The sequence below is a fragment of the Atheta coriaria genome, unplaced genomic scaffold, assembly GCF_025399875.1.
Source record: "Atheta coriaria isolate IRGN ID8LTWV9N9 unplaced genomic scaffold, Caltech_Dcor_3.1 hic_scaffold_7_pilon, whole genome shotgun sequence".
NCBI classification, from domain to species: domain Eukaryota; kingdom Metazoa; phylum Arthropoda; class Insecta; order Coleoptera; family Staphylinidae; genus Dalotia; species Dalotia coriaria.
The window spans coordinates 10,256,568-10,271,472 of record NW_027045449.1 but is presented as its reverse complement, the minus strand read 5'-3'; the positions used below and the strand labels follow the sequence as shown (position 1 = coordinate 10,271,472).

At 34.5% G+C, this 14,905-nt stretch overlaps 1 protein-coding gene across 1 annotated transcript in view; it reads left to right on the top strand.

Annotated features, from left to right (window-relative positions):
* Nucleotides 1-14,905, top strand: part of osp (myosin phosphatase Rho interacting protein outspread) — a 62,385-nt gene that overhangs the window by 15,663 nt on the left and 31,817 nt on the right. The window contains exon 2 of the mRNA XM_065307773.1: nucleotides 13,899-13,979. Coding sequence (XP_065163845.1) covers nucleotides 13,899-13,979 — 81 coding nt within the window. The remainder of the gene's footprint in view (nucleotides 1-13,898; nucleotides 13,980-14,905) is intronic.

Here is a 14,905-nt window from a genome sequence, read left to right as displayed (position 1 = left end):
TTTTATTCTGTGTCTAGTATTGAAGAAATTATAGTTTTATCACAAATAATTATCGAGTTATTCTTGATTAACTATTAAAATTAGTTTGGGACGACAATGATAGTGTTTTTCTTTAAATTATTATTAATAACTTTAAAAGCAATAAAGTTATGGTTATTATTTCTTCAGGAATGTATTTAGTATTAACAAGTGAATCGCTGCATAGAATTATTTTATTGATAACAGCGGTTTTTCAAAAGTTACAAGCCAATTTGTGTCAATTTATTAATTTTAACAAAATCATATTTTAATTGATCATAACTTTGCATCAAATTATCTGATCAATAAAAATTTTTCGCAGATTGATAAAGAATTTTATTCTGTGTCTAGTTTTGAAGAAATTATATTTTTATCGCATATAACTAGCGAGTTATTCTTGATTAACTATCAAAATTAGCGTGTCACGACTGTGATGTGCTTTTCTTTAAATTATTATTAATAACTTGAAAAGCAATAAAGTTATTGCAATGATTTCTCCAGAAATGCATTTAGTAATAACTATTAAATCTCTGTTTACAATTATTTTAATGATAACAGCTGTTTATCGAAAGTTACAAGCCACTTTGTGTCACTATATTAATTTTTTTTAAATTATAGTTTAATTGACTATAACTTTATTGTAAATAATCCGAAACACAAAATTATTACACAGATCAACGCAAAATTTAATTCTCTATCAAAATTAGCGTGTCACGACTGTGATAGTGCTTTTCTTTAAATTATTATTAATAACTTGAAAAGCAATAAAGTTATTGCAATGATTTCTCCATAAATGCATTTAGTGTTAACTATTAAATCGCTGTTTACAATTATTTCAATGATAACAGCTGTTATTAAATAATACTTTAATTGACTATAACTTTATTGTAAATAATCCGAAACACAAAATTATTACACAGATCAACGCAAAATTTAATGCTCTATCCATATCTGAAGAAATAATTATTTTATCAGGAATACTTTTCAAGTAATTTAATATAAAATATTGGATTACCTTATTTACACGAAAAATAGTTTCTCTATGCAAATATTGACGCTATTATTACAAAATTGCAATTTAAAAAATTTGAAAATTAATTTCTCGTAATTCCGAAACAAATGTTCAATTTGCTTCTTCATGATTATATTTTCAAATACATAACCTATATTTTTAGCTCTTTGAAGTTGTAGCTCTAATTTGCATAAATGTTAACTTGATCGTGCATCACCAATATAATTATTGTGTGAATACTCCAAACATCATCGGATTGAGGTTAAGCAAACTTCTAAACCTCTACATTCATGGCGTATTCCTCCGCCGTGCTGAAAACGTAAAATCATCAACCACTTAACAAGCATCTTTCATCGACGTCCGAAGGTGTACCTACTACTCGGTCGGCGTTTACAACATTCGGCATATTTCTTTAATTTTTAATTTCTTGCACTCCAACCGCGTCTCTCGACGAGTTTATCCATCTTCATTAAGCCGCGCGCACGTTAAATGCTTTACCTCGAATTAAGCGCGCTTCTCGCGCACTTATCTACCTAGTTAACTATTAACTCACAAATAAGTGAGTCGATGATAATAAGATTGTTGAGCGCGCATGAGTATTGCGCGATATTTAAAGTTACAGACGAGTCGAGAGTACAAATAACTTAAACACTTCATTAGTGTTGGCCACTTGGAGAAGACACAAATACTCATCTCATCTGCATGCGAACTTTGCGTTACACGTAGGTACTAATACGTGATTAATACGCAAAATAAAACGTGCAGGCTGGTTGGATTTACATTTTAGATTTCAAACAGTAAACATTCGTATCGGAATATTATGAGTATGAGTATGAGTAGGTACGGAACAAAAAAATGTAGATATTGTATACGTGATATAGTTAGTGTGTCAAGTTATGTCGGCTGTCACTGCATGTTCGTGTGTTTGAAAAACCGTTCGGTAGCCATATCGATTTCGCGATTTTTTTCATTATCATATTTTAATATTTGCTATGACGTGCGTACAAATAAGTACTTCCTTAATTTGGATTTTACATCCACATGAATTTGTTATATAGGATGTTTTCATAATAATTTAATATAAAAAAAATGCTTTTTGTTGTTTTTTGACGTATTATGCGCGGAATATGTCAATAAAATTCTTATTTTTAATTTAAAGCAAAGAAAAATGATAAAAATGCATTTTAGCGCCATCTGAGTGAGAACTATATAACTACAACTATGATTTAATGATCATTTTGACTATTAACCCTTATTTTACACCCTTTCGCTTATATTTTTACAACAAAAAGTAGCCTATGTTATTCTCCTAGGTCTTAAATATCTCTGTACCAAAATTTATCAAAATTGCTCCAGTGGATTTTGCGTGAAAGCGAAATTAACATACAAAATGCTTCTAATATTTCAGAAAAAAAATTTAAAACATTTTTTATTAAAAAAATAACAACACTTTGTATAAAAAAATATTATGTAGGTTGATAGAATGAAAAAGCAATTATCGAAAGAATGCAAATAAAGAAATACATGCTAATTGTTTGAAATGACTGTTGACGTCGTCAAATTCATCGCTTTTGGATGAATGATTGTAATCGACACGGAATTATTAATGAAACTCAGGTGCAGCATATGTTTGGCATTATAATTAAATAATTATATGCACACTCAGCACAACTGGAAACAACATCAAAGATCAATGTCATATTTTGGGTGTACGTCAGGTGCAGATGACTGATATTAATATGTCTGCGAGTCTCCCACGTGCCAAACCGAAAATAATAGATTTGTATTCTATTCTATTCGCAAAACACGCCAGAAAAAATTCAAAACAACAAACACAAAAACTATAAATAGACGTAGAAAAAGCGAATAAACAATGATCATAATAATTACGGACAATAAAACGCTGTTAATGTGAGCTTCGAACAAGATTACAAACCATTACAATAAAAAACAATCAACAACAATTTTATGTAAATCACAAAGAGTGCTATTATTATTATTTCCAGCAATATTAATTACTTGCCATGTGCACGGTCGTAAATAAATTATGAATAACGCGGCAAGAAAAAAAAACTAATTATACATTTCGCGTCGAAGTAATTAAAAATTCATAAATAATATGTTTGCGAGCGAAATGCGCGATTGACGGCCGATTTATTTTTATGGAGCAACAATCCTTCATGTCAAAATAATATTTTTGGTGTACAAGAAAAAAAAAATACGTGAAGGTTCTCTACGAATGCAATATTAATATTATTATTAATATTAACATCTCTTTTAAGCATTGATTTTTTTATCGCACAGGTGTGCGGTGCTTTACTTCCATTTATTTATATTTCGTAATTATCTTATAATTAATGTAACGTGCTTGCCGATCGTTATCGCATCTGGGTAATAAAGTAATGATGCTTAATTATTGTTTATGAAAGTTTCTAATGTCTCGCACTTGAATAAAATTAATATTTAAATAAATTGACATTTTATGAATTGAGTTTAATCCGATATGGAGTGGATTATGATTAAGGTGTTGTTTAATCGATTCAATATTGATTTTGATTTACGATTTTGATAAGAATTGTGGAATTTATTCAATGAATTTATTTATTTATGAATGTTTTGTTTTTGTTATTATGGATAATTATTATGTGCGGTATCAGATAGTTGTTGTGTCCTAGTCACCTACTGACGGACCAATTTTATTCTTTGAGTCAGATTCAATAATAGATAAGGTTTTTTTAATGGGCGGTCACGTCGAATATAATTAGATCACATTTTTTTCAAAGTGTGACGGTCATAAATTGAAAAGATTAGATTTTAATGGATCTACCCGGTTGAACAATAATTAATTAGGTGATTTGGTAATGTAATTACTGAGGTTATAGTTTTGAGGTTAGAGATTTTTAAAATTTTGCAAATAATGAAGATATTATTTGCAAAACATTGAATTTTTAATAAAATAGTAATATTTTTAGATTTTTTTAAAGTAAATTTAGTTAAAAGTTACTTATACTTACTTATTTTTAATTTTTATACAATTTCATTACGCCCACAAGTGATTTAAGTCACTTTTTGTGTTAATAACGGTTATATTTAAATACAGAGCCGGAAAATTAAGTTTTCTATTTTAAAATACAAATAATAAAGATATTATTAGCAAAAAATAAAATTTTCATCAAGAAATTACTATTTTAATAATTTTTTTTAACAAAATTGACTTAAGTTAAGTCATTTTACTTATTTATGTTGTTTAAAAAATTCTAAATCCCCTATACTTAGCACCATGTAGTCCTAGTGACTTAAGTCACTTTATACAGTGATCACAGCAATAATTCAGTGCAGTGGAAGGAAGAAAACGGCATTTTCTAAAATCTATTTTTGGAAATCGAGCACATATAGCCGATGCCCCCCGTGCGCGTGCGTGCACGGCTCAAACGCGAATGTAAAACGCACGCACGCCACCCATAAATATGAAAATACGCTCTGCATTTGGAACAATTTATTCATTCCAAATCTCCAATTTGAGTTTTCAAATTTAATATGCCCCGCACAGTTGTAAGCTATCACTTTGGTTCGTCGAAGTACATTACTCACTTGAACTAAAAGCAGGAAAACCGTCCTCGCAAACTAATTTCGACTAAATATATCAAGTCTCTCTTCGTGCTGCTGCAGCTCGGCATATATTCATTTATGATGGCGGTGGATGCGTCGCCGCCATGCGCTTAAAATAGCAGACGCAAACCGGACATACCAATAAGGCATCGCATTAAAACAAGAAATGCTCAAGAAGGTGCACGAGCACTATAAATATATGCCAAATACAAAAATGTCTGCGTTTGCGTTTGGAAAAACAAAAATTTCACGCAAATTAATTTCTGACCCATATTGCGATGATTTCCGACTTGTTGCAGCTATCGCAGCCGTGTGTGTACTTTCAATTCTTAATAGCTGCGCCTATAGTTGGACATTTATGATGAGGAAATCCATTATTTCGGAGAAAATTAAATGCAATTACTTAAGTGCGAAAGCAGCGCATTGTGTATAAGGAAAACGATAAAATTAGAAACTCGTCTCGCAGAGTTATAATACAATAGAATATATGGGATAGGTAGTCACCTTGTTGCACGTTTGTTGCACCTGGTGGAGGTTAGCGCCAAACGAAACAAACATGGAATTTGGCGTCGTGATTAATACAATCTGCAACGTATCGGGTTATTATAGAGATGCATGTGGAGAAATTCATTGGCATCGCAGCTATGTCTTATTTTCTGAATTGAGGACTGCAGAATTAAAATTTTTAAAACTTTAATTATCAATTACTCAAAAACTATTTGAGTTATTATCATAATTTTTTTACAAAAATATTCTCCATAAAATTATACATCTATTTTGATGAGATTATAAATTTTTGACGTTTATTTGAAAAGTTATTAACAATTAAAGTAATTTTTTTGAGAAAAAATATGAAATTTGACCAAAAAACGCTTATAACTTTTGTTAAAATATAGATAGGAATAAACTTTTTGATTAATTAGACGTATAATTTAATACTGTATAGATTCCTGAAGAAATTTTTAATTTATCTTTATTAGTTTTCGAATTATTATCAAATAAAACTAAAAATGCATTTTTTTAATATAGGCAACTTGTATAACATAATTTTGCCCCGGTAACTTTTTCTCGCGACGTTAACCTATAAATGGCTCTCCACTGCGTCCGGGGGCTTGGCTGGATGCGACTTCCGACGATCGTTTTTTTACGAGCGATAATTTTTCTTGCTTTGTTCGAGGCGAGAGTGGCTTTCCTCTCGACGGGCTCATACATATTAACGCAAAAACGAAACGAAGGCGCGCCGCGCGCAAAGGTTTCGCCTTCGTCTCTTCAATACCACACGAGATCTGCTTACTTCTTAATTTACCTCCATATATTTTATTCATTGCGCGACGAGCGACAAGCAGCTCGCCGGCGATTATGCGCGTATAGTTGTTGTTCTTGATTCGCTTTAATTTTTAATTCAAGTTGCGACCGGAGCAAAAAATACCGGGGAATATTAACAGTGGCTCCAGTATGTCTGCTTTTTCTGGTTTATCAGGTGCCAAAAAAGTTTGTGTGCTTTAATTTATTTTTTTAAATTAAAAAATTTGTATTTTTTAGTATTTTTAGCTTTTAAATGGCAAAAACTTGGAAAAAATTGGCAAAAATCGTAAAAAAATGTTAAAATTTTATGGATTTTTCTTAACTTTTAGGTTTATATTTGAAAATTGAATTGTTTTATAACATACTAGCTTTAACCCGCGCCTTCGCTCGCGAATATAAAAAATAATGAAGTTGCTTCCGTACGCGTCTGTAGTCACAGAAGAAGTAACAATGAAGTAGAATGGCGGGAAGTTTAAAATGGCTGAAAGTATAGTCTATGGAAGTATAGTGTACAGTCTCCATAGTGTAGTCAATTGGATTTGATGTTGACGTAGCTGTCGGTAAAACAGTGTGATAATACAGTGTGATGGTACTATAGTACTTTGGTTTGAGCTTCATTGCTGGAATGCTAGATGGCGTTAAAGTAGTCAAATAGCCAGATGCAGAGGTGTTATTGGCTGAACAATTTCTTTATTTTATTTAAAAAATATTTTTTTTTATTAAATAAAAAGTAGCCTATAACCATTCGGGGACCACTAAGAATATGTGTACAAATTTTTATGATGATCGGTTAAGTAGTTTTTGCGTGAAAGTGTAACAAACATCAGGACTTTCGCATTTATAATATTAGTAGGGATTTTAGTAGAAATTGCTGAAATGTCACGGAAAAAATGGAAAAAAGAGCAAAAATTTTTATTTTTTTTCATTTTACTAAAAATTTTTTTTATTTTTTTTCATTTTACTAAAAAAATTTGAAAACAACTTTGCTTTAAGTAGGCTACATGTTATACAAAAGACTTTATGATTAATTTATCATTATCTTACTTATTTGGCAAGTTTTAAGCCAATTTTTAAATTTTCTTCGTTTTTTTTACTTAGAATTGCGTTAAAAATGCCGAAAAAAAAGTACAAAAATAGAATAAAATTTGATTTTGTAATGAATTTAAGACAATATTTACTCATGAAACAGCAGGAAGTTTGAAGGTTTATGTATATGGTTTATTTGTTGCGTTGAAAATTGCATCGCGATGGTTGTGAGATGTGTCGATCCGTTTTTGGTAATCCGTTTTTCTCTCGGCGCGGCGTTGTTGTTCGGCTTCGGCATCATTGCAGCGCGTCGTATTTTTAAATTTAATTCGGTTTTCAATCGGTAATAGCTTCTGGTAAAGTAGTCTGCTCGTTGTCGAGCGTGTTCATTGTCGATTGTTGTTGGGCTCGCTGGACGCGCCCGTTCGGTAGCCGCCGTCGCAGCTCTCTCAGCTCTCGATTTAAGTGTCTGCCGGTCGTCGATCGATAAATTTACGAAACCGAAACGTAACGAGCCACCTTTTCAAGACTATAAAAAGTAACGTTTTGCAACTGCGCCGTGTGCGTGCACAATGAAAAAATAAATAAAAGTAAAACTACAATAAAGTACAATGCGGCATTGAATACCAACTCATTCGTGCTCAATATCAATATCAAGTTTAACCAGCGTTTAACTCGCAAGATTTGCGACAGTTTCGATGTTCGCGTTTCGGAATTTATGCCTAAATGTGATTAAAAGAGAGATCGCTATTTTAGCACGCTGAATAACTGCCGTATTTATCTAAAATACTAAAAAATGAAAGTTGTCCGAAACGAAGACATTTCCGAACCGATTTTGGCTAAAATATTCCAATATTACCGTTTCTAACGCGTTCCTTTTAAGCATAATGGCCATAAATTGTAATTTGCATACGATTTTCACCTGTCTGGATATCGAACTACTTAAATTAATTCCATATTAACAAATTCGCATTCCCCGCGTAGCAAACGCGAAGAAAAAGCGCCTCGAAAACGAATTTGCGAATAAATCCTTGAAGCTGTCCGCGTTTTTGACAAATGTGTATAGGCGGTTGAAACTTGTCCACACGCACACGCCGCATCGCGAGGCTGCTGCCATTTTAAAATTGCCAATTTCGATACGATACGCAGGTTGCACTCGCGCGCGCGCCAATATTGCCAATAAAAGCAATAAACGCAATAACGAGTCAACGCATGTCTATATATGCATATGCAAAAAAACACAGTGCTACGCCGTCAAAAACAAAACAAAATTTCAAAAAAAAACTTTGAAACAAGTTCGAGTTTCTTTATGTTTCTTTATCTCAAGGAAAAACTATCACGAAGATTTATTATCTAACAGAGAAAAACTTGTTGAAACGTTGTAAAAAAAATCATTTGCATCTAAATGCTAATTGCCGCCGCTGAAACTATGTACCTATATTCAGTTTCATTGACTTTTTTCAACGCGCATCGTCGCAGCTTGTTGTGGTCGTACTTCTTCTTGTATTTTGAAATTTATTCAAAAATCGTTTAACGTTTACGTGCGCGCCTGTCACTGCTGAGAGCTTTTGTAGCTCACAAGTTGAAGCATGTAAATTTAAACGCTTTTAACTTGTGTTGTGCGCATCATTCAGCTCACACATTACACAATTTGCTATTCACAGCGCTTTGCTAGTTTAATCATATTTTTCCTGCAAGAAAACCGGAAATTTTACATAAATTTGAGCCGCGATGTGAATGGCATTGGTGAGGTGTGCACAGGCTTGTAGTTGGAAATAAACTACGACTATGATAGTTTATTTTTATTTTCAAGTTTTGTTGTCGACGATGAAAAAACAACCTTTGATGCGTTCAAGTGCGCGTGGAATTCGCAAGGATGTTTGTATTATTGCAGTTTTTATTTTTGTTTGTGAAATATTGAACACATTTTGAGGTCGTGGTAAAATAAATTCGGCACTGGCGACCGTCCGAGACAACGAAACTAAAAATCGTCAAGTTAAAAGTCGTAACAACAGGTTGTTTTGTTAGATATGAAATAATGAAATAGATAATAATTCAATGACACAACTACTTGTTTTTTGACGAAATTTCAAGTCAAATTGGAATATTTTTTGGAAAATATTGATAAAAATTTAAAAAATTGCTGTTTTATTCTTTTTTGGAAAAATTTGCATATTCCAGCCTCTTTTAGTTAGGCAACTTATAGTACAAAAGATTTTTTTCAATTTTTATTCAAATATCACGCGGAAAAATGAAAAAAAGTAAAAATATTGAATTTTTTCGTAGTTTTTTTTAAAGTTTCTAAGTCAAAGACCCTTTTAAATAGGCAACACACATAACTAAAATTTTTTTTGAACAAATATCTCAGGATATTACCTGAAAAAATGAAAAAACAAAATTTTTTTCTGAATTTTCTAAGTTTTCAACTAAAAGCCCCTTTTAAGTAGGCAACACACCGTACTAAAAATTATTTATTGACTTTTTCACATGTAAATAAATCAAAACCAACTAAACAATTTTTATTTCCTCCAATATGCTAACAAATTAATTCCCCACGACAGATTAATTACCCCGTAAAACGATATCAATTAAACTCTCCTCGTGTAACGGACAAAGTCAGAACGCAAATGAAAAATTGAAAAGTATTTACGACGCGGCGAAGATGCATGCGCGCGATGCGGCGTGTGTGCGTATGCGCGATGCATTTTAAAATGCGTACGAAAAATGCAGATAATAAAGAAATGCGCCTTTCGTTGGCGCGCGGCGTGCGCCCGTTCGGCGCTCGCGTGAAGGTATTCGGGACAACCGTACGTTGGTTGCTAGCGCGCGCGCGCACGCCGCTTAATAAGACAGCGCAGTGCGCGACTAAACAAAACAGCAACAAGCCCGCCGTAAACCGTATGCACGACCGTTTTATAAAGATGATAATATAATACTACGTACATACTCGCGAAGGAAGGTCCGCTTACGTGCCATAATGCGAGTATAATATCAACATTGCTATCTTTCGCTTCATATTCACCGGTATCGTCGGGGTATCAGCTATGCATAAACCGTAACTTCTTCCGTTCGCCGATAATTCAGCGTCGTTGCCAGGCGATCAAATGAATTAATACAAATCATGTGCAGCAGGTTGACATATAGCGTGTAAGTCAAACAAAATTAACCAGCATAAAGGTATTGATTATTTATTTCATGATTTATGTCGAAAAAAATGATTTTTTGCGTTTTAAGCGGCAGAAATTTTACAAAAAATTTAAAATTTAATTTAAATAAATTATAAAGATTTCTAACGTTCTTAAACGCCATCTAGGTTTGAATTATCTTATTATAATCACGATATAATCTCTAAAAAAACTTTCAACCCTTATTTTTCAACCTTAAAATTAAATTTTTGGAAAACAAAATAGCCTATCTCTTACTTTCATGATAAAACTACAAAATACTAAAATTTCATCAAAATAGCTTCAGTAGTTTTTGTGTGAATGAGTAACAAACATACAAAATCAACAAATTTGTCATTTATCGTTCTCCTAGCAATATTCTGATGATGCACAGTTGGTTACCAGCCAGCAAATGCATGATTCTTCCATTTCTCGATGAATTCCCATGAATCATTCGAAGATAAATCTAAAATTTCACCAAAACCTCTTAATATAGTTATTTGGCACGTGTTTGTTCGCCAAGTAGTCAAATTATAATACAAATATAAATCTCCACTCATTAATTCATCGCTGTTGTGTCCGCTGACCGTGTTTTCAGCTCGGTTTCTTCGAATATCCGCCCACAAGCGCTGCCGTCCCAAGAATCATCATCGTTATCGTTCATTCATTTAATTTTTCCACTGCCAACGCCGCCGCGCGTTAATTTATTCAATCCACTTTTATCTCTCGAGTATCGTGGACTTTTTGTTTGGTTCTTTTTTCACATAATAACATCGTTTCATCGCTTCATTTGCGCAATCGTTTGCATACGTTTTGTTCGCTACTTCGCGCTCCTAATAATCACGGCGATACCGAATCAATTGCTTATGTATGTAGATTGGGAGCGTCCGCATGTTAATTACATGTAAATTAATTAACAAATCAACGTGTCTCGCATCTACACCGAGTGTTTTTGTAGTGAATTAAGAGTATAATAAGGATCTTAACACTGATCCAAATCCGCGGTTGTCTTTTTGACTCGTATCTCGACATCATTTAATATTCTAATTCTTCATTATATCGCAGACAAAAAAGACGCACAACTAGTTAAGGCCTGATAAATGTGTGTTATACATTATTGGCCGCGCTGGTTTCCAGCCGCGCGGAGCAGATACATCGCTGATAAAGTAGATCGGGTCGGCGCGATGATGGTGAATTAAATTAAAATAAAACATTAATACAACACGAATGGCTGGAATTTAATAAAGCAATGAAGCGGCAAACTCGCCGCGTCGCGCAGAAAAACCGCGCAATGTAGGAAACACACACACGCCGGACACAAAAAATAATCAAGAAGTAAACTAGGGAAGGTGTAACCGGAGAACAGAAAAGGCGTATGGTACGAAACTAGTTCAGCGTGTAAATGTGTCGGTTGGGTTGCTTGTCGCGTTGCGCACGCGCACTAGCGCAGATTTGTAGTTTGGCGTTTTATCGTAATCGCACGCAAGCGGATCCTATTCAGGAGTCCCACTAATCCGTATCGGATTCAACCAACGCAAGATCAAATAAAATAAACATCGCTGGTCACTAAGCACACTAACTTACTTAGAAACCGCCGGAAAAAGAAGTGAAACAAAGACGTGCATAAATCGCGCGGCGCAGGCGCAGGAGATAAGGTGGATTAATTTAAACAGGATTTCGAGTTTTATTCGTCTGACCTTCGCTGTGCAAACAATTTGAACAATTTTTAGACAATGAAGGTGAAAGTTGAGAATATTTATTGACATTTTATTAATTTGAAAGTAGGCACTGCGCTAAGTGCAATGCAACATGAGTGACCGTGAGTCATAAAGAGTAAAGAGTGTGTTGTGTGAGATTTCCAGCGATCTTTTAATTCTCATGAGCGTGCGGTGCGCGTCTTCCGCGGTGTTCCGAATGCGTCGTCGAGTGATTGATCGACGAGAAATATCTAAGCGGTATTAACACGGCGATCGTGGTGTTAACAAATAAGGCCATTTAGGAGTCGAATACCGTTGATTCGATCATCGCCGGCGTGTTCGATACTGCGAATTGATGCGGTGAGGTCTTGGCCGCAGGTGAATTAGATAAGGTTATGATTTCAGGCGCCATCTATATTTTTCTTAGGTATTAACACGTTGAGGACGGCGCGGTTTTTGGGTGTCTGTCGCATCGGGCGGCGTTTGAGCATTTTCAACTCCGTCTAATTAATTCAGCTGTGCGCCACTGGTGGTTATGCATTGCTGTATCAAAAAGCGATTGTTTTTGCAGTTGCGTCGCCATTTATTTATTTTCTTTGTAATGAATGCCTTTATCTTTAGAGTCCGACCGAAACTATGTGCGAACTGAGATGGCAAGTGACAACCACGACTTAGCCGCGAGTTAGCCGAACGACGCACGATAATTCACGAACACTGAGTTTCGGTTCTGCCAAAAGTTTCAGCCAATTTTTGGCCAAAACCAAATTTGAAGCCAAAACTGAAACTTTGGTCGGTCACTATTTATTATAATATGTAATCTGAGTGACACATTTGATGACAAAGATGCAAGGCCCTGATTGTATAGGTGAAACGAGGAGAAGATATAACCTAACCAGTGGCGTAGTCAAGAATAAATAAGTCTCGTTTCAAATGAGCCGTGTACCACCGGTGGTACACGCCGTCCCACAGACCAGACGCGTGTGTACCACCGGTGGTACACACCGTCCTCAACGTGTTAAGTATTGAAAAGTTAAATTTTTAATTTTTTTTTGCATGGAAATTGTGTATTAAGTGTGGAAAACCTTGTTTTCCAAATGGGGATGTGGAAAAACATTGTATTCCACCCAGGAATGCAGAAAATCTTGTTTTCCACACTCGGATGTGAAAAACCCTTTTTATAAAAACATGAAAAACAATGTTTTCCACACTACTGTACAGAAAACCAGTGTTTTTCAACATAAACTTAGAAAAACTAAATTTTTTTAAATTTTTTTGAATATTTTGCACCTGACAGCTTCTCTCTCACCGATGTCTTATGCAAAACGCGTCCGAGGACGTCTAAGGACGACCGGACGACACACGCGCTATAACTCACGCGCTCACTGCTCGCCGTCGACTTCAATTTCGCACCGAACGCACACCTCGCCAATATTTATACGCGGTAATCACTTGCTGCGTCCTAGAGCTAATTTAACGGACGTTTATTGAGCGAATCCATAATAGATTGCTCACATTTATTACCGGCCCGGAGAGGCGTCCGATCAGGTTCATTATAAAAAAGAACAGAAAAAAATTCCACGCGTGAATAAATCACGCGTAAACTATACACGACCGCAACGAGCCACAACTACCCTTGAAGTGTTCATAAATTACGTTTTTATGGGCAATGCTCGCCGGCGAATAAAATTAAGCGCGTTCACAATTTGAATACCATATAACTCGCTAAAGTAAATATTAGATAACCAATGCTCGAGTGAGTGAATTCAAGATGGACAATGACAATCGCATTTTATTGTCATTTGTTGTTGTGTTGTTGCGTGCGTTGTTTTATTTGCATTGATTTATGCACTCTGCGCATTCCTGCGGCGAGGCTTAAAACTGTGTCAGGGCTCGCGCAGACACATTACCATTTTTTCCTATGTGTATCGATGGTACGCGCACGCGCGCGTGGCTCAGCGTAACCTTATTGGCAGGTGATATGAATAATGCATGCGCGCAATTATTTAGTACTTTAATTAATTTATTGCCTGTTTAGTTGAGTAAATTGTTTTTTTTTTTTCATTGCAGGCTAGTCGCAGCATCGCACGGAGCGGATATCTTTTCGTTGCGCCTGATTGGGACTTTTCTGTGCCGCTGAATAGGACTAAGGTAAGGTTAAATTATTTACGCATGCGCAGATTATACTTTAAGTATATTTTTATAGTGTGGTATCATTTTTATGGTTAACAATTAATATTTTCTGAAGTATTTTTATGAAAAATTGAATTTTTGTGGTTATGTCGGTAATGTAGGTTGTTTCATGATGTTTTTACTGTTTTAAGCTATTTTGGATCAGAAAATGGGATTTTTCTTAGAAATTTCGAGTGGAAAACATTTAATTATGTTTTTAAGCCCAAAATTAACAAAATAACCTCAATTTTCTGACTTTAAAAAATAATTTTGAGGTTATATTGACTTGATCTAAACACCTGGATGTGGAAAACATTATTTTCAAAGCTTATTGTACAGAAAACATTGTTTTCAAACATGAATTCAGAAAAAACTTATTTATTTCCTAAAAAGGTTGCTTTTTATGCAATTTTTGGTGTGACAGATTATCAGTACCTAACCACTATTATCTGTGCCAATTAACAATTACAAACACACCGTCCGACAATTGGTTATTTCACCTGCAAGCAGGTTTTTCGTGATTTAGTACCGCACGAGTCGTAAACAAGCCGCGCAACGAGCTAGTCTACCACCTAAATTACGGTTCAATTTAAAACGAAATTTATTTTGAGTGCGATGCGCATACTTATCCTATCTGTCAAAACGATTAGTTCTGTTTGTATTAATTAGCAATTAGTTGCGTTCGGATGCGTTCCCGCACGACGGCGCACGCGAAGAAATTCGTGGTTTATTAGCCGATTACTCTCCGCAAGCATGTTCATATTTATTCATTAAATCTTCTTGTATCTTTCGGTGTAAAACCACATTTGGCTACTACTAAATTCTACTAAACGATAAATGCATACAGGAGTGTAATTAATTTTTTTCTTCCTCTCCGCCGGCTTGTGAATACATCCTATTGCTTC